Source organism: Dermacentor silvarum, chromosome 4, assembly GCF_013339745.2.
Source record: "Dermacentor silvarum isolate Dsil-2018 chromosome 4, BIME_Dsil_1.4, whole genome shotgun sequence".
In the NCBI taxonomy this organism is placed as follows: domain Eukaryota; kingdom Metazoa; phylum Arthropoda; class Arachnida; order Ixodida; family Ixodidae; genus Dermacentor; species Dermacentor silvarum.
In genome coordinates this window covers 142891365-142914715 of record NC_051157.2, presented here as the reverse complement: position 1 = coordinate 142914715, position 23351 = coordinate 142891365, and the positions used below count along the sequence as shown (strand labels likewise).

The window sequence follows — 23351 nt, the reverse complement described above, 5'->3', positions numbered from 1 at the left end:
TTTACACAGTCGCATAGCACGGAGTTGGTGAACGTGCAACTCTGATGGAGGCAAATATGATATTTGTAACAATAATCACGCTTGTTCCTTCAGCATACAGCTAGAAGAAGAAACAGAGGAATTCAATTCATAAGATCTTGGAAATCATTGCTTCAAGCTGGAGTAATACTACCTGTTATGGCGCAGACCTGAGTCAGGCCATGCCACGTCGGTAGATCAGACGGTGTGGGCCGCAAATGGTAAGTAAGAGCGCTAACAAAGCACCGCCTAAGGGTCTAAGACGAAGAACAAACGTGCCTTGTGTTCGCTGTCGACTCCGGCGAGCGGAAGCAATGCCCGAAGCAGGGACTGCAGCAGAGCCCCCAGTGCCGGACGAAGTCCATGGCAATCTTCTCGGGCAAGCCGCGCAAATAAAATCGTCGATGTCAGGTTGCTTGAAGCGGGACTGCCGATGCTGTCTCCGGTTTGGCTGCCATGAGGTGGCGGCGTTTGTATAGAAGCGTCGCCGGAGCCGTCGATGGACACCGACGGAAACATGAGGCTTCTTCTTCTTCGGCTTAACGTATCGCAAGGAAAGTCTTCTTCTTCGTTAGCAGCCGAGTTCTAAAATCACGTAGGAGCAATGTCCGTCGCATGCCGTGCCATAATTTACGAATTTCTCCGCTTCATCGCATCCTGTCTCACATCGACCCATACAGACCACCTTACTTGAATTCATCGTGACGGATGCTGCAACATGCTCCGTGTCCTTTCCCTGGCACGTACGCACAACTGCGAACTAACCCCAACCCCAGCCCTTTAGTGTATTTCGCAAGAACCAATCTTGATGAAATGTACATGGTAGGGAGTCCACTGAAGAGGATCTCGACCATCACATAAACGAACCTTTGGACTGAGGACACCCAAGAAGCACTGCAAAGTCTCTTGATAAGGAATGTTTTTATTCCGCTCTGATATATCTTGACAGTTTTTTTCGCCCCGACATGATTATATCTTAGCGGAAAATTGACTTATTGTTTTCTTCTTCGCCTACGTGAATTAGTGGCGGTTTAAGGAGGTAAGATGGCGACTACATTGACAAAGAGGCATTCCATCGTGTTCTGCAACATCTAGACGAATTCGCCCAACCCAAACATCATTGAAGTACTAGCAGCAGACAGCAGATTCGGTGGCGCTCGAGTTTTTTCAGGCGGTATTGGCGCTGGAAATAGCCATCCTAGTCAGACAAATGATTCAAAGAAGCCGAGTCACATCGGCAAAGGTACGAGCATTTTCGCCCAACTCGGTAGTGTCTTGGGCAGCCAGTTGAGTTGCGACGCGCTCAGCTTAGAAATGCGAGGGGAAGAGTTCGCAGTGTACGCCGCAAATGCGCCAAGGCGTTCTGCTTCACGGTGGCGTGTCTCTCGACGGACCAAAGCGTGATTCGTCCATCGACGTCGTTGCCTTTCCGCGTGGCTTAGCGCAGCAGTTTTCTTAGTTGGTGCCATCGCAAGCGAAGCACTAGGCGGCGTGTAAGCACTGCTGATGCATGTTGAAGCTGAACTCTGTAGGTGGCTAGGCGTCACAGGCTAACCGGACGCGAAATACATGTGCGTAAACTGCATCAACACCTCAGCAGAAGGCCTACACCGCCTACACCGTGCTACACCGCGTTGAAGCCTCCACTGAGCGTTGCATGTAGGCTCCCTAGCGATGGCACTACCGAAGCGCTTACTGTCGGCGCTCGTTAGTGTCATGATGCAGTACTTCGCTTCACCACTCCTAGATGGCGGCGCCATCCCTGCCAAGAGAGAGCATATTTTACGCGTTCGAGCCAACGTCACCTCCGTTACAGGAAGTTGATGGTGGACCCCGGCGTAAAACACTTTCGTGTTAAAAATTGGGAAAACAGTGAAGGAGGTTGTGAGGATCGCTGTCGTCTTCATAGCAATCACTTCTATTCTTTGTTGCGGCTTTGACTTCGCTAAGAGGACCATTTAAAGTCCTAAAGAGCACCGGCTGCTGCATACGCATGCTTCAGAGCACTGGTCGCCCAACAGTGTCCGTCATTGGTTAGCTGGAATGAAGAAAATGAACAATGGTGCAGTGCGACTTGCCATTGCTGCAATCGAATACTCATCTTGAGAGAATTTGTTGACCGCAAGGAAAATACGCAAGACAGAACCTCCCAACCTTAGGCAAGTGAAAATGTATGCCTGAACGGTTCAGCTCCTGCAGGGAAAATTGCCAAGTGTCGCACTCCGTTCCTAGATGTGTGCTCAGACCCCAAGGGGGACTAAGGTATTTTGTGTGTTACACGCACAAAAATGTTTTGCCGATTAAGTCGATTCTTACGCACTGACCATAGCTAAGCATTTCTTCGTGCACTGTTACGCGCCTGCGGGCTGCTGCTGCTTCTTTGAGGTGGATATCTCAAGGCGCGTTTCGTTAACTCTCGGGAACCGCGCCTTCCCTTCAGCTCGGTCGCCGTGGTGTCTGCAGTTGTGCGTAGTGGTTTTCGCCTACGACCTACGTGCTTTCGGGAGACACATGGCAAGCACGACGGGTGCGCAGTGACACGTGGTTGATGCATAGTTTAGATGTTTGGCGTGGGCCTGCATGGGCAGACCGGCGTCGAACGAGCGTCGCCCCCAGCGTTGTACTATACTTCACGACGCTAGCGAGCGCCGACGCCGCAAATCCATTGGAAGCTTCTTCCTTGTGGTTGGGGATTTGCTTGTGGTGCCGTTAAGGATAGATTACACGGCATCCCGAAACGCAGTACAATGAAGTACTAACTCAACAAACTAGAACGAAATGTCAAACCAGCATGAAATTTCGAATTTCGGCAAGCTCATGAATTTAGTTTAACGCGGCGTTTTCATTAAGTTAACACAACCAACACTTTTGGTCGCTGAAAGTTTGTTCAAGTGGTATTTTACCGCGTTCTGCACAAGTGCACATTCCTCATGAGTTGAAAACAACACTGGACCTAGCTTCTGTCGTTAGGACATCGGCTGTCATAATGGCAAATATTAGTGCTCTCGCGAGAAAGAAGGCTCTGCTTAGATAGTGAAACTTGGGCAATGAAAGAAGTGATCACTAATGCTAACACAATAGTTCCCGAAGTTATGTCACTAACAGGGGCCAAAACACGTGTACGACCCCCGCGTAGCTACAAGGTAAAAAAAAAAAAAAAAAAAAAAAAAACTTCAGTGGTGATTTAGCGCGAAATGCGAGAGAAATGCGTTAACATTTCGTCGGAACTCTTTGAGTTCCCGGATGCATGATTCAAACCACGTTCACCACATTGCAAAGTGCTGTTCAGGAGCTCACTATCATCAGCCTATCTTTTAGTCCACTGCAGGACGAAGGTCTCTCCTAGCAACCTCCTGTAACCCCTGTCTAGTGCTTGCCGATTCCAACTTGCACCTGCAAATTTCCTAATTTCATTACCTCGGCTAATTTTAAGCCGTACGGCGCTTCCCTTCTCTTGGCCCATATTCTGTGACCTGTCCCATATTCTGTGACTGTATTCTGTGACTGTAATGGTCCACCGGTTATCTGCCCTACGCATTATATGGCCTGCTCAACTCCATCTGGTTTTCTTGACAACTAGAATATCGGATATCCTCGTTTGCTCTCTGATCCACACTGCTCTCTTTCAGTCTCTTAACGTTACGCCTAACATTTTTCGTTGCATCGTTCCTTGCGTGGCCCTACATATACCGAGAAGAAAGGAAACTGAGTGGCCAGATTTTTATTAGCCATATCATAAGGAGCCAACAAATAACGACACCAACGACAGCATAGGGGAAATTACTTGTAGTTCGTAATTTAAAAAAGAAACGATAAATAAATGGAAATGAAAGTGGATGAGAAAACAACTGGCCGCAGGTGGGATATGAACCCACATCTTTGGATTACGTGTGCGATGCTCTTAACAATTGAGCTACCGCGGCGCCATTTTCCCATCCACTTTGGGGGGGTACTTATGTTTGTACTTATGTACTCGTAAAAGTTGCATTACCGAGTTGATTACGTAACCTAAGATGTAATCCTGCGACTAGAGTTGCCCGTAGTTGAGTACGACAGAGTGATGCGAGTGCAAACGTTCTTCCTCGAAAGGAAACGAGAAATTAGACATATATTAGGGTAGGGAACGCGAACTGCTTGCGCTTCCAAATCTAAAACTCGCTAAAGACAATTCGTTGTCAGGAATTTCGCATTTTAGAAAATATAAAGTTATGCAGGAAATGTAAAGGCTTTTTTTTAGCAAAATAACCATGGGCTCTACAGAGGCAATAAAATCGCGAAGCGTACTTACCGAGAATTTGCGTAATGACCCTGTTTCGCGAACTATTACGTATCTTTGATTGACAGGTTTTAGAAACAGTTGCTATAATTTTGTGGCAGTCAATTCAATTAAAATGTATTTTTTGCATTATATAAACTAACACGGTGGCCTCCTTGACAAAACAAAAAAGCTGCATCAAACAGTTTGACGGGGAGAAGGAGCCAATGGCAGGCATAAGAGCACAAAGAAAAACTATCATCATCATCATCAGCCTATATTTATGTCCACTGCAGGACGAAGGCCTCTCCCTGCGATCTCCAATTACCCCTGTCTTGCGCTAGCGTATTCCAACTTGCGCCAGTGGTGGCGTGGAGTAGAGGTAGAACACCCGACTTCAAATCTGAAGGTCGTAAGTTCGAATCCTGGTCCATTCCACTACATTTTCAGGCATGGAGTGGTGCCTGACACCGGCAAAAGAAAAAAAAATACATATTGCCGAGAGCTAGTGGGGCTATACTAGTTCAGGTGCAACCAAACTAGGCAGGCCCACTAAGCTTCATCAAAGTCACTCCCTCACCAGAACAGGAATTGGCCTCCCTGGTGCAGTATTCGGCCACTACCTCCCTCATGACTCCGACAAGAAAAACTATAGCGGCGGCCAAATAGCGTGATATAAATTATATTTTAAGAGTTCAGAACACTGGTACGAGTTCAATAACACAAGCACATTGTATTAAAATTAACGCACGGCTTCAGACGGGACTCCCACATTAACAATGTTACAGCCACTGGAATGAAACGCGTTTTCTTCATTGGTAGACACCTCCGACTAGCACCACCCGATACAAAAGTTCTAGCTCACAAAAATTTTGTCAGGTCAGCAACTAGTTAATCAGCAACACTAAGCAACTAGTTAAAGAACTAGAAGATGTACAAAGGACAGTACTACGGTATACAGGGTGTTTCATTTTAGCTGCACCAAAATTTTTAAAAATTGCCTGTGGCAGATAGCACAATTATAATCCTTGATCTAAACTACTCGATCAGGTAGCGATTACTTGCACGAGAAATCAAAATGCCTAATTGAATAATTAACATAATCACGCTAATTAACTTTTAAATTATTATTTTACGGCATATCTTTCAATCTACGAATTATAGCCGCTGAGTTCGCTAGGCGTATCCACTTGGAACGAATTCTCAGGACTGAACCAGTTCGAGATGCTATCTTCAAAGTGTCCGACGAAATGCACGGGCGTTCCAGCTAACCTTTAGAGGAAAACGCTGTTTAATGCATTGAAGCACAAAGTGCTTTTCCACTGACAGACTGAGGTTTTGTATAATGCATTATATACATGACTGCATTCTTTTGATCATGTTCATCCCGTACTTTACCACATCTGTTTACTAGTTTTTTCTTAATTGGCTTAACTTATTTTTCAGAATATTCTACGTTACAGCAAATTGCACCCATATCTCGAATCTGTGATGGTGTACTTCATTCTTTTGTTTTAGCCAAGCAAAAACTTTTGCAATAACACTCTTGTAATTATATACTGCATTTATATTTGCTTTCTTCATCGCAACTCATACCATTGTACTTGCTTTTCTAACTAACTAACTAACTAACTAACTAACTAACTAACTAACTAACTAACTAACTAACTAACTAACTAACTAACTAACTAACTAACTAACTAACTAACTAACTAACTAACTAACTAACTAACTAACCAACTAACTAACTAACTAATTAAGCACGTGTGACAAGGAAGTTGCATATTTGCATGTACTGAGTAGGTCAATACGAAAAAAATCGATCATGAGAAAACAGATGCATGTTCAAGTTAGATCAAGAAAGGATACTGAACACAGGCGACATTTTATAGCAAGTGAATGTCGAAGTTAGACTTTCTTTTTGAGTTCATTTTGAAAGAAGCAACACTTCGTGGGAGGCACTAGGTGAACTTTTTACCATAGTTGATACGCGTAGAAAATGTAACATCAACAGAGAAGAATACTTACTTTTGAATAAGGGTAATGTAGCGCCGGCCGCTATCCACGGGCATCATCGTTTGGCTTTGCATGAGACGAGAGAGAAAACAAAAAGGGCGAACGGATAGCATATTTTACGCCGCCCCGGATAATGCGAAGTGGAATGTTAGGTTAATCAGCAAATTATTATTTATTAAGTTACTTCGTTTCAAAATACAATTGAGCGCATTCGATTATAGTTAAACGGCAGAAATGAAGACCCCATCAAAGGTACGCTTATAATATGTCATATAGCTCTAAGCTTGGTTTGCGTAACGGACTACTTTGCTTGTATACAATTATTTAACATCAAACACTTTTAGTTTTGTTCTTATCAACCACGCTTTCTCTGATTTATTATTTCATACCAGAATGAGGGACGGACGTGTTGTAGGCAGCCTGGCGCAGGGCTTTGCAATTTCGTTTTACCATATTTGTTTGTACGCTACGAAAGTGTCCTTCCCATGAAGAAGACTTTCATTCAATCGTTCTAGACAAGTTGCGATGTGCTCAAACTCTGCCTAACGCTAACGGTGACCATACTGTGGTGGTTTCACGTTTAGCCCTGTGGTTCAGAACATAGACCACAAACATATGGATTCTTGAGCAAAACCACACAAAAAAAAAAAAAAACAATTCAAGACCTATGAGTTTCACCAGTCTGTAATATGTCACCTGATTGTCGGCTCGGGCAAATTTTTATTTTTCACCTCTGCATCAATCTTTCGCCGCAAATCTAGCACAGTGAACTTGCGATTTCTCTGTCTCTGCAAGATAAGTGTTACATTTGCAGAGCCTGCACTTCGCTATCGGCCGCACATGTGTTATAGCGCAGACGACTTTCGTAGCGTAGGCTCGCACTTGCAAGTTTACCCGCCCAAATATTACAATTGGGCGCGAACAGGATCCGCTTGGCATTTTTTTAGTACATGGAATACTTGTGACGATAACACCGAGATGTCTGCGAAGCAATGAAATACCCTATATGCCGGCCCGTTAGAAGACAGTGCAGTGCAGATTGAATTTGGCTCTTGTAAGGCGTTTCCCTTCAAAGAAGTGGCGGTCGTTTGGTGAGATTAAGTCAAGCATTGGATTCGAGCACCGCAAGATCAAACCACAATGTTGGCACGTGGCCATGCAATAATGTGAGCTGAAGGAACAGTGATGACTAAAAAGCGGTACCAAAGGACGAGCTTGTACGCTTAATCCCGTTTCTGGAGTATTTGACACAACACTTTCTTGTTTCGCTAGAATTTCTTTAAAAGTTTATTGCACCCGCTCAGGTTGCACAGTACTTCACGACATATCGACCACTGAATATTTCTTTACGTTTAGCTCAAGAGCCTTACGACAGTCGTTTCGTGGCCACTACGGCATGTTCCTTCTACATATCTTCAAACACCAAACGCCAGAACAGCAGTTATAGTTCTGTTGTCTATTACTTCATCGAGCCGCTCGCGCTCCGGACATACGAGCAAAGTATAGGTGATTGACCTACATTTGTTTCCTTCAGTGCGAAAAAGTAGCTAAGGTTGCGAAATGAAAGAAAATAAAACAATTAAATAGAAATCTCGCTAAGGCCTTTCGGCATCCAAAGCATTGTCAAGGAAGCGTGCCACGTCTCATGAGGTAGTCAAGAATGGGGCCTACCAAAATATTGCTGACAGTTTTCCTGCAATCTTCGGGTTCAAATATGGCCTATGTCAAATGATAGCATAATATAATTTGTCGAGACAGTAATGCATATAGCCATAGGCGGATGTCTACATACAGAGTAAAATAGCATGCACCATCTGACAGTCATCGATGGTGACCGACGAATCTTCTAATTTACGAAGTTTTCTGTAATACCATGGCCGTATTCGTCACCACGATGATCTGTTTAGTTCAGTGCCAGAAGTTCATGCCTCATAGTCTAGCCTGCTACTGTTCTTTGGCAGACGTCTAGACTGTCGCTAGATAAGAGAATCGCACACTAAAACGCGAAGAGCAGAGTGTGATTTGAAGAGCTAATGAAATCTTTCGTTACTCTTTATTCCCTGGCGTGGAGGGCTATGGTGTTGCTCTACAGAGACAGACGATATTTATGTCAACAATTATCGCGTTACACTGCGGTGACTAGCATGCATACTCCTGCAACCGCCCCCCCCCCCCCCCCCCCCTCCCCATCATTCTCTTTGAAAAAGCATTGCCTCTCTAGTCCCGGCCCTTAGCTCAGATTTTCCATCGTGATTTACAGCGCTTTGGCCAACCACTCCATCGCCGCTTCTTTTGCATAATGCAGAAAGTGCAGAGTTCATTCATTTACCATTGATTATTCATTCAGTGGCCTGTATTATCGAGCGGAAATCTTTGTTTAGCCGTTCGTGACTACTTTTTTCTTTTTCTTTTTTTAGCCAGTATGTGGTCTCACGTCTTTTCACTGTGACACTCCCGATACTTTCTGAGGAGTCAACGGGGTTCCATCAATATCGCCATTTTTGAATGCCCATTATCTCCTTAGGTTGCCTCTTCAGTGCTTCGCAGACAAGTCGGTGACGTCATTGACTCTTTAGCGTGCCGTAGACAGTGCGCAATAAAACGAGCCACACGGACCTTCCCTTGCCACGGCTGGATTTCCTGCGTGGCGGCCGGTAGTCGGACTCCTGGTCCATGCGGTCACTATCCCAATCGCGACTGTCTCTCCGGTCGGGATAACCGCCACTGTAGCTCGGCGCATAGCAAGTCGTCGCTGGCGACCTTCCGGGGCCCGCCGCCAGAGGGGGCAAATCACAGTGAGGATAATGCGAAACTGAAGCCGCTACGAAAGTCATCTGCCGTGTCACGCGCTATGTTGTGTGTGAGGCCGATACAGTAACTATGGCATCAGTCTGTGGCTAATGATTACAGTAAAAAAAACTATCAACGAAATTCTCTTCAGTAGTATACTCTTGAAGAAGCATTCACTTACTTGTCAAACAATGCGAATGTGCAATACCAATTACTACCTATAGAGACAGCGGAAGGCTGCCATGCAGTTTTGCTGGGCATCATAAAACAAATTTCTGGTGGCGCAGAGAGGTATTGCGAAAATACTTTGTGAATGGTGTTGGCAATACAAGTACCGTAATATACATGCGGCTGAATAACTAGACACAGATTCAAGAACCTATAGATAAGACGATTTTATACACTGTGCGAGGATCATGTGCACCTCACACATAGGGGTCTGCGTTGCAAAATCCATTTAAGGAAGAAATTGCATGGTGTTTTGCGAAGTTTATGTTTCTCTCTCTGAAAATACTTAATACATTTTGAGGTACGGCAAACAAGTTGTAGGTTATATTGTTTGAAGGCACAAAACCGAGAAGAAAATGCACTGAGCACATCTTCACTAGAAGGGGGCATTCGTGTGATTATGGGACTTGCAGCTGGTCATAAATTTCTGAATAACATTGCGAGAAAAATGCTATCATGGCAGTCTACATCTACTTTTATTTCACCGTTGTTTCCGAACACAGGGATGTACAAAGTATTACATAAGTAACGTAACTTCCAAATGACGGCAGCACGCGTTTTAAAATGCTTTAGTAATTGCAATTACCTAAATACTCTCGTTAACCCTTTCTAATGTACTATTCATTCCTATCCCTCTGCATTATTCAACAAAATTTGCACGCTGCATCTTTAGGGGCACTTTGAAATTTAACAGATCACTCCCTGAAGCAAGAAAACACTTGTCAATCTCAGCACTGATCCGATGACCCCGCATAGTTGTGACATTGTGATTGGATCGATCGCCCACGACATATCTCCCGTTATATCTTCCATTCCTCAAAACCGCCGATATAGAAGAAAGCAAAAATGCCAGCAATCTACGCTTAGACCTACCGGCCCCGTGGACGCTATCACCCATTTTTGTAGGTCATGTTTTTGTCAGATACTTCTTACTGCATCTAATCACCCTAACAACTTTGTTGCAATTTCGATTGCGCAACAGTTGGTGTCCCTCTCTGACTGGCTTTGGATGGCTGGCGACCTTTGAGGGCCCCAACACTGTTCCAGCCACTCTTTCTAAATGAAGTGAGCATAAAGTTCCGAATTAGAAAGCTTATTTCCGATTGCAGGAAACCACGTAGTCCTCACAAAGCGTTTTCACTGCTTCTATGAATGCACGTCACATCATCATCGTTACTGCCATATTTTTGTTGTACAGAAACATCTTTCCTCTTTGTAATTTCAAGAAGTTTATCATGATTCATGTTTAAGAGGACAGCACTTCACTAAAGAAGCTTACAGTTTACTGCGGGTGGATCGGACACATAGAGTAGAATGGTTTTGCTGGAAACACCAATACCTTTTTTTGTCTTTCTTGCCGCGTGCCATAATGACTGGAACCCCATATCCGGAGAGATCTATTAGTGTGCGGCTACAACAGTGTCTGAAACAGCGTCGTGTTTTGAGTCGGTTCTTTGCGCTGCTACATCAGGAACGTAATCCAAATGGCGGAGTTCTATATTCTTGTGCTGTGTGGCGTAACACGCGCATTCCTCTTAGACAGAAAAACAGAGCTATAGAGATCTCGGTTAGTGAGCAAAGTACTACTAGCTAGGAAAACGTGCTCTCGTTTTCGTGAGCATTCCGGAAGGCTGCTCACCTTGTGCTGGCGTACATGGGCCCGGCTGGCCCGTACATCATGGGTGGCGGTGGCGGCGGGACGAATGCCATCTGCGGCTGAGGCGCAAACGCCATGGGTGGTGGCTGCTGCATGAATTGCTGAGGCATCATGGGTGCCATCATTGGTGGCGGCGACGGAGGGGGCGCGAACATCATTTGCGGCTGCGGAACTGGTCCGGCCATTGGCTGGTACATCATCGGGGGTGTCACGGGACGCATGTCCGGCTGGCTTCCACTAAGGACAATGCGTCGAACAGATCGGTCAGCGAAAAATTGGGGTAATACTGAGCGGATCACTACGTCCACGGGAAAGATCTACGCAACGGGTACTGAACGTTCACTAAGTGTTCTCCATTCTAATGGGGGGGGGGGGGGGGGTAATATATGTCACTCAGGCATGGTAACGAAGGCTGAGAGCCCAGATGATACATGTGCCTTTTTTACCATTCGTGTGAATAAAGTGACTTGTTTCGATTTGAACATTATGATCTTTCCCGTGGACAAAGTGCTTCTATTTCTCTACTGTCTACGTCACTCACTTGCACACTGACTAATTGGATTGAGCCGATCTGAGTTGATATCGGATTGAGCTGGACTGAGTTGATATTGCCACCTGTAGGTAGTGGGTCGAGGGCAAGAGTGGGTCGAGCCCAAGAGAAGAAAGAAGACCGCGCGCTTCTTCTCTGCTCGAGCCAGCCCCAACGGTCGCGTCTTCCAAGAGCCAGCTGATCTACGTTTATTAAACCTTCAGGGCTACTTCTCGAGGCTCGTGACAAACTGGTGGAGGTGCTGGGTAAGCGTCTTCACGGATGTTGCAGACCCCTCCAAGGATCCGCGCTACGAATCCAGTGCCTGTCGACACTCCCGTGCATCGGGCCAGCCGCAAGATCAGGGGACTGTCTCCAGAAGTCGTCAACGCTACAGTTCCCACCACATCAACCGGTATGACCAGCGCTTCTCTTCAAACCGCCCCAACCGGTACGGGAAGCACGATGTCGAACCGTTACACACTTGAGAGCCCACGGATCCCGAAGACGTTTCATGGCACAGTGTTCGAAGACGTCGAAGACTGGATGGTCGAATACGAGCGCGTGGCCTCCGTGAACGAATGGAACGACACGGAGAAACTCCGACATGTCTACTTCTACCTGGAGGATGGCGCGCGTACGTGGTTTCAGAACCGCGAGGGGCAACTGACGTCGTGGCGCGAGTTTTGTCGTCAGCTTTTGGAGACATACACCAGTCCTGATCGCCACGAACGAGTGGAACGTGCGATTCAGGCCCGCGTCCAGTTGCCAAACGAAACTGTGACCACTTACGTCGAAGACATGACGCGCCTCTTCCGACGGGCCGATCCAAGAATGACGGAGGAGAAGAAGTTACGTCATCTGATGCGCGGGGTCAAGGAGCAACTCTTCGCTGGCCTCGTACGGAGCCCTCCGCAGACGGTCGTGGAGTTCTTGTCCGAGGCCGTGACTATGGAAAAGATGCTTCTGCATCGCTCGAACATGTATGAGCGGCAAGCGAACAGCATGTCTGCTGCTGACATTTTCACGGCCATAGGAAGCAACGGTGACTGTCTGCGAGAACTCATCCGCTCTGTCGTGCGTGAAGAGTTGCAAAAGGCCGCTGTAACACCGCACCCTACTGTAAGCTCCATAGCGAGCATTATCAAGGACGAAGTGCACCAGGCGCTCCGTGACACCTTGCCTCCTGCTAACGCTGCGGCAGTACCTGTTGAATATCCGCGTGCGACCTACGCGGAAGCCCTGAAGCGCCCTTCTCCCTCTCCGCCGCGGTTCGTTCGTGCTCCTCCTACGGTGTCAATTCAGTCGGCGCAGCCGATGTCGTCCTACGACGCTGGGTATACACCGCCGCCGGTTGTTCATGCCGCTCCATTTGCCCACCATTCCGAGCAAGCGGTTCGCTACGTCGACGACAGACGCCCGCCCCCTCGGAAGTCGGATGTTTGGCGCACACCCGATCATCGGCCTCTGTGCTTCCACTGCGGTGAAGCTGACCACCTGTACCGCCAGTGTCCATACCGGCGCCTTGGGATTCGCGGCTTTTCCGCATACTCGCCGCCACCCCGATACGGCCAGCGACCCCGGGACATTGAGGACTACCTCTCTCAGCAGCGCTTGCCACCGCCTGCCAGGCGGCAGTCGCGATCGCCGTCTCCCAGACGATTTTCACCTCCGCCCCAGCGCTATTCTCCCGAGCGGTCGACCAGTCCCCGCCGGGAAAACTAACTGAGGCGATCTTTGGGGGCGAGGTCGCTGACGGTCGAAGCGCTGAAGACCTCCGACGGACGCAGTTACGGAAACATACCGATCCGCCATCACCTGCAGCTGAACGAGACGACCGGCTTTCGCTCGATATACCAGTGACCATTGACGGTTATGCCGTGAGTGCTTTAGTGGACACCGGCGCAGACTACACCATACTAAGCAGGAAAATAGCAACGCAGCTGAAGAAAGTGATCACGCCCTGGCATAACTCGCAGATTCGGACGGCTGGCGGCCACGTCGTTACTCCGCTGGGCGCCTGCACGACTAGAGTTGAGATTCAAGGATCTACATTCGTTGCGAGCTGCCTTGTCTTACGCGAATGCTCCCGCGACGTTATTCTTGGGGTTGACTTCCTGCAGGAGTACGGCGCGATTATCGATCTGCAAGAGCGTCGTATCACTTTCTCTGCCGCACGAGCAATCGACGTGCAAGACGGCCAACGGCGCGACGACGTACTTCGTGTTTCGGCAGACAGTGTAACGCTTCCTCCACGAGCCAGTGTCCTCGTCGACGTTACATGCTGTGGCTTACGCGATGGCGAAGCGGTGGCCGAAAGTAACTTGGAACACCTACTGAAGCAAGGTGTTTGTGTGCCTCGAAGTGTTATACAGATTCGCGCTGGTCATTCGCAATTGCTTGTTACCAACTTTAGCTACGAGCACCGACACCTGTTCCGCGGCACTTCGTTAGCGTTTGCTTACGCAGTAGCAAACGTTAACAACTGCTTCACGTCAGAAGTAGTGGAGACAGCAGACACGTCTCTGGGGCATCTCGACATCAATTCTGAACTGTCCACCGATAGCCAGACAGCACTGCGCAAGCTCTTGCTTGAATTCAGGACCTGCTTCGCGCATTCTTCCAAGGTACGCCAGACTTCGATCACTAAACACAGGATCATCACGTACGAAGACGCACGCTCGATACACCAGCAGCCTTACCGCGTGTCGGCAAAAGAACGCGAAGCCATACGTACGCAAGTCCGCGAGATGCTTGACGATGGCGTCATCGAACCTTCTAACAGCCCGTGGTCGTCTCCGGTCGTTCTTGTCAAAAAGACAGACGGAACGCTACGCTTCTGTGTCGACTACCGAAAGCTCAACAACGTGACTAAAAAGGACGTGTACCCGCTGCCGCGTATCGACGACTCGTTAGATAGACTACGGCGTGCCCACTATTTTTCTTCTCTCGATTTAAAAAGCGGGTACTGGCAAATCGAGGTAGACGAACGCGACCACGAGAAAACATCCTTTGTGACTCCAGATGGGCTCTATGAATTTCGAGTGCTTCCTTTTGGCTTGTGTTCAGCCCCGGCTACTTTCCAGCGAATGATGGACACTGTCCTTACTGGACTGAAGTGGCAGACCTGTCTTGTGTACCTGGATGATGTGGTCATCTTCTCTGAAACGTTCGAGCAGCATCTTCACCGCCTACGGAGTGTGCTAGAAGCCACCCGATCGGCAGACCTCACACTTAAGCCCGAAAAGTGTCACTTTGGTTACGAAGAGCTCAAGTTCCTCGGGCATGTAGTAAGCGCCAAAGGGGTCCGACCCGATCCCGACAAGTTTGCCGCTGTGGCCGCGTTTCCAGCTCCTGCCGATAAGAAGGCCGTCCGGCGCTTCCTGGGTTTGTGCGCCTACTATCGCCGGTTTATTAAAGGCTTTTCGAAGATAGCGGAACCCCTGACACGCCTTACGAGGGACGATACGCCATTTGTGTGGCATAATGAGCAACAGGCGGCTTTTGCTGAATTACGACAGCGCCTGCAGTCAGCACCCGTTCTTGCACATTTTGACGATGATGCTGATACTGAGGTGCATACCGACGCCAGCAGCATTGGCCTTGGCGCAGTGCTCGTCCAGCTTCAAGACGGAGTGGAAAGAGTTATAGCGTATGCCAGCCGCTCCCTGTCCCGTGCCGAGGCGAATTATTCGACTACGGAGAAAGAGTGCCTCGCGGTCGTGTGGGCGATCATCAAGTTTCGCCCCTATCTCTATGGTCGTCCCTTCAAAGTAGTGACGGACCACCATGCCCTCTGTTGGTTGGCAAGCATGCGCGACCCTTCAGGACGACTGGCACGGTGGAGCTTGCGGCTACAGGAATTTGACATCACCATCGTTTATAGTCTGGCCGTAAGCATGAAGACGCTGACACGCTGTCCCGCGCACCCATTGATCCTGCCAGTCAGGAAACAGAGGATGATGACGGCTTCCTGGGCGCCATTAGTTCGTCGGACTTGAGCAGACGGCAGCGTGACGACGCTGAGATTAGACCGATCATCGATCATTTAGAGGGCCGCGACACAACCATACCACGCCATCTGTCCCGCTCGCTGACATCCTTCTGTCTGCGAGACAACGTGCTTTATAAGAAGAATTCTCGTTCGACCAGCCGTGCTTACCTCCTGGTGGTTCCGAGGGACATGCGCGACGACGTCCTCTTCGCTTGCCATGACGAACCGACATCTGGTCATTTAGGCTTTTCATGAACAGTCGCTAGAGTAAGCGAAATGTACTATTGGCCCGGGCTTTCAGCAAGCGTCAAACAGTACGTTAAAGGCTGCCGTGAAGGCCAGCGCCGCAAGACACAATCCGTTAAACCGGCTGGCTTACATCAGCCAATTGAAGCACCTCACACGCCTTTCGACCAAGTCGGCATGGACATTCTCGGACCGTTTCCTCTCTCGGCCGACGGTAACAAATGGGTGATCGTCGCGACTGATTATTTAACACGCTATGCTGAGACGCAGGCGATCCCACGAGCCACGGCCTCAGAGGTAGCGCAGTTCTTCATGCGCCACATCGTCTTGCGTCACGGTGCTCCCTCCACTGTAATAACCGACAGAGGGACAGCCTTCACAGCGCAGCTTATGGACGAAGTTTTTGAATTGAGCAACACCAGGCATCGCAAGACGACCGCGTACCATCCGCAGACCAACGGACTTACCGAGCGACTGAATAAGACTGTCACAGACATGCTCGCAATGTACATCGACGTTCAACACAAAACATGGGATCGGATCTTGCCTTACGTGACCTTCGCGTATAACACCGCCGTGCAAGAGACGAAGCGCTTCACGCCCTTTCGCCTTCTCTACGGTCGCGAAGTCCAGACGATGCTGGACGCTATGCTGCCGTGTCAAGACGCTGACCAATTGACAACTGACGCCGAGGAATTTGCAGAGCGTGCTGAGGAAGCTCGGCAGCTCGCGCGGCTGCATATCGGCCAGCAGCAGCAGGCAGACGCACGACGCTACAACATCCGCCACAGGGACGTGTCCTACAACCCCGGAGACCAAGTTTGGGTGTGGACCCCCGTTCGCCGTCGTGGCCTCTGTGAAAAGCTTCTGAGCCGGTATTTCGGTCCGTATAAAGTGCTCCGCCGCGTCAGTGACGTAAACTACGAAGTTGTTCCGGACACAACATCGCAGACACGGAGTAGGACACAAAGACAACCGACCTCAGACATAGTTCATGTTGTGCGCATGAAGCCGTACATTGCGCGTCCGTAATTTTTTTGTTTTCATTTTTTTCTCTCATTCCCTTCTTTGTTTCTACTTTTCATTTATCTTTGGGAGCTTGCTTCTTCGTTCATTGACTGTGCCGGCGTGATGGCTACATTTCTTTTTTGTTGTGTACTTTCGCTTTGCCTGCCTTCCTCTTCTTTGTCTTCTACGCCTATTTTTTTTAGCATCGAGGCGATGCTTTTGTTCGGAAGGGGGGGATATTGCCACCTGTAGGTAGTGGGTCGAGGGCAAGAGTGGGTCGAGCCCAAGAGAAGAAAGAAGACCGCGCGCTTCTTCTCTGCTCGAGCCAGCCCCAACGGTCGCGTCTTCCAAGAGCCAGCTGCTCTACGTTTATTAAACCTTCAGGGCTACTTCTCGAGGCTCGTGACAATATGATTGGACTGGTCTGATGGGACTGGTCAGAGTGACCAACCGACCAACAGACCGACCGACTGTGCTGCGCTGGATTGGACTGAGTAGACTGGAGTAATTTGATTGAGTGGAGAGCACTGAAGTACTGGATGGGCTGGACTGGACCGAGTGGACTGAACTGATTCCCTCACTTCCTCTCGCCGACTTGCTGATGACGCTAAGATAAGCTGCAACCAAACTGGTTACCATTGAGGATTCTTTGTAGTTAGGGACATAACATGTTTACACAGCACCTAAAGCAGTGTGTTTAGTCAAACAAACAGTAAGGGTACATATCTAGACCTTACACTTTCTACAAACAAAGTAACGTACACATAGTGGCCATTATAAACTCTGTAGCATGCGTCATTATCGACTAAGTTCATGGCGGTTTTCTTCTATCTAAGCGATATCTGGTACGTGGCTTTAAAAACCATGCCTTGCGCTTTTTGGAAGTTCTCGGCGTGGTAGAGTTCAAGCGCTATAAATTTATGCGTTGATATGCTGGACAAACGTGATTTGCAGCAAAGCAATAACACGTATACAGGAGTGTGTGCTCTATTTGACCTTCCGGTTTATAGCTCAGACGGAACGACCATAAAAAGAAGGACAAGACAACACACAAAGAGCTTTGTATGTCGTCTTGTCCTTCTTTTTGTGGTCGTTCCGTCTGCGCTATACAACCCGAAGATAATGAACCAACAAGTCCCAATTTCCACTACCCTATTTGACGGCCTGCACGAGCCCCGCCTTTAGAGGCAGTGCACTAAACAACATGCTAATTAACACTATCTGAAAAGGAAACCGACTGCGACACTTGCCTGCTTCTGGAGACATTAACTCGCGTCTGGGAACTGATGTCGACGTGGATCCTGCGAAAAGAATGTAAAAAAAAGTCGTAGTAAGAAGCAGTTGTGGTAATTTGATAATATCAACATAAAGGTTGGCGTTTCGGTTTATTCAGCACAAAAAATGTTGTCTGATGTTGTTGCTGCAAGATCACTGGACGTCATCGGCGGATGTCGCCGACTACAACTAATGATGGCGCATCTGTACATAAAAGCTACTTTCCTCTGTAATAGTCCGCATTGAAGGGACGTATGCACCATTGGAGCGGTACTGGCTAGTAGAGCACCTGTGGCGCTACTATTAGCCCTAATGTAACGGGATCATCCACCGTGTTCTGGCATTGTTAATTCTCATCGTATGTCCCGGCCGTTCGTTTGTGGTCAGAGGTCTTGCTGGGCAAGCCTGGCGCATGCGCACCGCTTAGAATTGGCATTCTTGTGATGACATTGTGGATACGTGTCGTAATTTGCATAACCTCCTGTAACGCTTTTTGAACCTGCTGTCTGCATAACCATCATTTCCACTGGAGAGCCATGTAAGTTGATTGGGCTGTGAAATTGGCGCGGTGCCACGAGTAATCAGACTCCACTAAGTGCTTCCGATTTAAAACTCAAAGGACTTCTCATTCTATGTCGCTCACGCTTCATTCAGGCAACACGATAAAGCATGCAGATGGCGCTGGCAGCGTGTATTGACCAGCCCTGTTAGTAATAAACCGGCACATGCTATGAGCATCTTCCTGTAAACCGTGCCTGCCTGTATCGTGTGCGTACTTTAATCTCTTCGATGACCAAACCTTTATTTGGCAAGCTAGAAGCGCCCATTTTTAGTCAACGAATAAGCTGACAACATACGTATATTATCAATATCTCTGAGAAAAAAAGGTATCACCTTCCGTTGCAATCGACCGGATTTGTCCACTGCGAAGCGAACACATCCGGAACGAGCTTAAATTTAGAAAATCATCAAGTAACTTTCACCCAAGAAAACCTCAGCGTGTGCAGGAGGTTTTTCGATGGTAGCCTTCTTCGCGTTGGCGAGAGAAGCATCCATTTTGGGACACGAGACAAGGACGCGCGCTTTTACGTGTTGCTAGCTCCACTAAGCCACACGTGTCAACTCTAAAAGAAACGTGATGGCTAACCGAATGCATATTTAGTTTCGTTCTTGAGCGTTCGCTTTTGCTCATTGCCGCCAAAGGATGCTAAAGTTTCCCTGACATCAAATACGGCCGAAAGATTTTTCTGCCTGCTCTTTTTGAAGGAAACTGGTCAAGATATAAGTAGGAGAAACTTTCATTAAGGTAAGCTGGCAAGTATAAATATGATTAATGCTCCGGCACATGACTTTGATGCCAGTGTTTCAGCAATTTTGTGCCTAAAAGCAGCACAGGGGCTGGGTAAGATGCAACAAACTTCTTTGAAAGTACATGAATAAATGTATCAGCTGAACAAAATAACCATGCCATAACTGCGCACTGCAATCAAGCTACCTGTCTTCAATTACAGTACAACACAGCCGCGCAACTGCAGCGAATATCTACGCGCCGTGTCGAGCTTCAAGTGACGCCAGCGCATGCATCAAACTTTATGCCAATTTAAGATACAGGCCAAGAGGAAAACTTTAGTTCAGGCTATAGCTGGTCCATTCTGAGACTACAGTACTGCGCGAAAAAAAAAAATTGCACGGCGGCAGGAAAACGTAGACCAAGCACTCGTTCGCAAATATATAAGCGGGGCTAACTAGTAATACCGGCCGGCAAGGCGCGCTGCTTTGAAACGCTGAAAAACATGACACGACACGCGTAACAGTATACCAGGCGGGACTCATGACGCGCAGGAAACCAAGCGCGATATTTAGTGCTTTGTTTCGTCTGTCTTTGTTTCGTTACATCTACTTAGTTAAAGATGTGTTTGCTAACCCCAGTCCTGCAAGAACTCGCTTCGCCATAAGTAGAGAACTGTTGCGGATATACCGCTGTCTCAACTATAAAACAGTCCCAGCTTTCAGACATTTCCCACTATTGCGTCAGTCCTTACTCTCCGAGCGCGTTTTCTCGTCCCCAGTTTCACGCGAAGCCTATAGCATCACGTCTCGGAATGTCTGCGAACTACTTCTGAGCAGAACATAGACTGCGACGTGCGTCATAATCCCACGAGTCCAGACCTGCGCCGAATCGCGCTTTCAAGCGGCCGCCGCGCAGTGTAATTTCTTCCTCCAGATTGGTAACAGTTCGGGCACTGGAACTCACTTTGAGTTGCTCATGATTGGCCTCCGCGGAGTCCTCTTGTCAAGGTGTCGCTAGTCGCTCAAGCCTGCCCTTACCAGGCGCCGACTAGCGAGCTGTCTTCCTCGGGTCTTTGACGAGATCGGGCACCCGTCGCCGTTGTTGTCCGCTGCCGCCGCCGCCACCCCGCAGATGCGCGTCTTCGTCTTCTTCTTCAGCAAAGGCTACGTTTCCCTTCTCAAAAGAGGAATGACGTATGCGATAGCTTATATGATATCATGGTCAGAATTATCAAATACGCAATTGTCGTTTGTTTCCAGCATTACCTTTTTCCGGTACTTCATTCTTTCCTGCAATTATGTGTGCGTACAACCACCCGATTCAGAGCTAATTTCCCGTTCTTGGTATTCGCCGTGTTTTAAAAGGGTCATAATCATCGTCATCATCAGTATTACTTTCTGTGTGGGGCAAGGAGACTGCCATTTTAATTTTTATTCTAAGAATAATCGTGCGGACGCTCCTGCTGCACTCGCGATATTCGCGTTATATTCCGGTATACGCAGTCCCCGCCATAGATTTTGGTACAAGCAATTACTAGAGGGAATTGTAGTGCTATAATAGCGTCTATGTCAGGTGCCAGTACGGCATTTCTGCAAGCAGGGGAACCGGGGGGGGGGGGGGGGGGGGGGGTGTAGATGGATTTGCATGACGGTCCTCTGGATTCAGACGGACTTGTGGCTTTGCAACTTGATTATTGTCAACATGTTGCGTTTACGATTACGCATGTGCGCAGATAACAATTTGCCTTGCTCTGTTTAGAAAACTCTGGTTACTTAGTGATTTAATAAGTCAAAGTCTATTAATAAAGTCAGAAAAACGTCTGAAGAATATTAGACAAACCGTGTACTAACCATTTGTCCCCTGATAGCTGAACGATTGTGCAGTTAGAGTTTCCAGTATAAAATAAGAATATCTATATATATGGATCATTTATCTCAACTGTGCTAGGTATTTCTTTCGCCCATCTTCGATTCTGCTAAAAATCATACTGTTTTATCTCAATGTGGGGGAATTATTTAAGCGATCTTTTTCGGAAAATTTTTTTTGATTTTCTGATATTTTCACTATACATACATATATATGCCCTCGAGGACCTGCTAAGGTCTGCTGGTGCGTGCATTTTGTAGTAACTGCAGTTCACTTATTTTAAAAATGATTTAATCAGTGGAAATGACTATTTCGCGAATTCCGCGGTATTGTGTCAATTTATTGCAAGTTCGTTGATTGCCTCCAGATGTCGACATTTTTTTTCACAGAATGGTGACAGGCAGCGCGAAATTGACGAAAATGGGTGCGCGCAAGTTTCACGTGATAATGCCACTGTAGGTGCGTGCAATTTTGTATTCACGTTTTTCTCGTTGACTTTCATGTGAGTGAGTGCACGTGGTGGTATTCATGCCGCCATTAAATGTAAGTGTGCTTGTGGTCATAGGTTACCTACCAACTCTTTTATTTTGTTCACTATGACAGAGAAAATGTATAAATCGAGCTCAGTGTGCTTGCAATCGCACTCTTGGGGAAGGCCGGTCCCTGGCAGAAATCTCGCAATGAAATATTTTTTGCGTTTACTACGTGCGCCTCCACTTCCCCTAATTTATTAAACACTGGATCAGAAGAACACCTTGAAATGTGGTGAACGCGGTTTAAATCACGGGTCCGGGACCTTAAAGAGGTGCGACGTATTGCCAACGCATTTCTCTCGCACTTGCCGTTAAATCGCCACTGAACTTTTTAGTTATGTTTCTTGATTATAATTTGTTTCTTATCTCGCTTTCCCACCTTTTCTAATGTATAAAAAGCCGCCTTGCACAAAATAACCTTTCATTTGGTAGGTGGCCCTCCATCTGGCGTCGTTCTGTTCCGGCCCGTACTTAGCTCTGTTTGCTTCCGAAGATATGTGCCAATTTGCTCAGCACCGCGCGTTATTGTCTCAAACGCCAGCGCCCATGTCTTCGGCTCGGCGCGCAGCGTTTCGATGGCAGTAAGATCCCTATATAAAACATATTTTACTTTTTTATATAGGGACCTTAAATGACAGTATCTCGAAGCGCTAGCTGTGGCAATTGAGGAAAGAGTGCGAGGATACTACCCTTACCACCGATACCACGGTGCGATTTTCGCCGCTGTGGTACACTGCATTATCTTCCGGATCAGCCCACGAAAACAGACACGAAGAAAAAAAATTGTGCTTAGCTCCCAAAGAAGGCTTAACGCGTTAAAAAAGTTGGGGTTCCTCGTGTTACAGTGAGTGAGGCGTACCGCTCGGCACTCTAGCACTCGGCATGCGCATGACGCACTCCCATGACATCGGCATTCCAAAATGCCCCAGATTGCGAATACAGAGTGGTATTTGGAGGTATATACGTTGACTCGTAAGGCGTCAAATAGCCCTTTAAGCGAAAAAGCCAGCGCCTGTCGTTTGTTGTAGCGAAATGGCAGGTAAGTTCCCTTTGGCTGCGGCGCCACGTCACGAGCCCGCCTTGACGGAGCAGAGTGGGCGAAAGGAAACAGGTGCTGCTGCGATAGTTTGCCAAGTGTTGCATGAGGGGAGAGGGCATCGCCGCGATGCCACGTCGCCGTCTCGGAAGCGAGTATACTGGTTCTTTATGAAGAAGGGAAAGGTTGGCGCTAACTTCTGCAGCCCTTGAGGGAGCGCGGCTCAGCGCCAACAGGGAGGGGGAGAGGGGGGAAAAGATAGGAGAGGAGATGGTGAAAATGTCGCCATGGTGGGGGAGAAGCAAACCAAAGCAAAGCGAAGCAAATCGGAAGCCTGCGCGCGGCCAAGTATCTCTCTCTCTCTCTCTCACCGGTCTTAGCTGCTGCGCGCGCCTGCCGGCCTTACTACTGCTTCCTCGGTCTCTCGTCGCGCAGGACGTCGGTCGCATGCGGCGTTGACGCCACAGGCTGCTGCTGCTGCTGCTTGCTGGCTTGGGCAGCATGTACAGCTATGGCGTAAAGCATCAAACGCAAAGAGTTAGCGTTAGCGTTGAGTGTACCACACTGCGCATATGCTGTACGTGAACGGTGCTACGTAAACGCTATTTT

The 23351-nt window shown here is 47.9% G+C and overlaps 2 protein-coding genes across 2 annotated transcripts in view; one reads left to right on the top strand and one right to left on the bottom strand.

Moving 5' to 3' along the window:
- Window positions 1-2279, top strand: part of LOC125945032 (uncharacterized) — an 8466-nt gene extending 6187 nt beyond the window's left edge. The window contains exons 3-4 of the mRNA XM_049666584.1: window positions 187-239; window positions 2218-2279. Of these exons, the coding sequence (XP_049522541.1) occupies window positions 187-239; window positions 2218-2279 (115 nt within the window). The remainder of the gene's footprint in view (window positions 1-186; window positions 240-2217) is intronic.
- Window positions 2280-8850: 6571 nt separating this feature from the next.
- On the bottom strand, window positions 8851-20489 carry LOC119448956 (uncharacterized). Its single transcript, XM_037712159.2, has 4 exons — window positions 20271-20489; window positions 17992-18042; window positions 10947-11201; window positions 8851-9049 (listed from the first exon to the last, which is right to left on the bottom strand). The coding sequence occupies exons 1-4, from the start codon at window positions 20282-20284 to the stop codon at window positions 8851-8853; spliced, it is 519 nt and encodes a 172-aa protein (XP_037568087.2). The 5' UTR covers window positions 20285-20489.
- Window positions 20490-23351: the final 2862 nt, after the last annotated feature.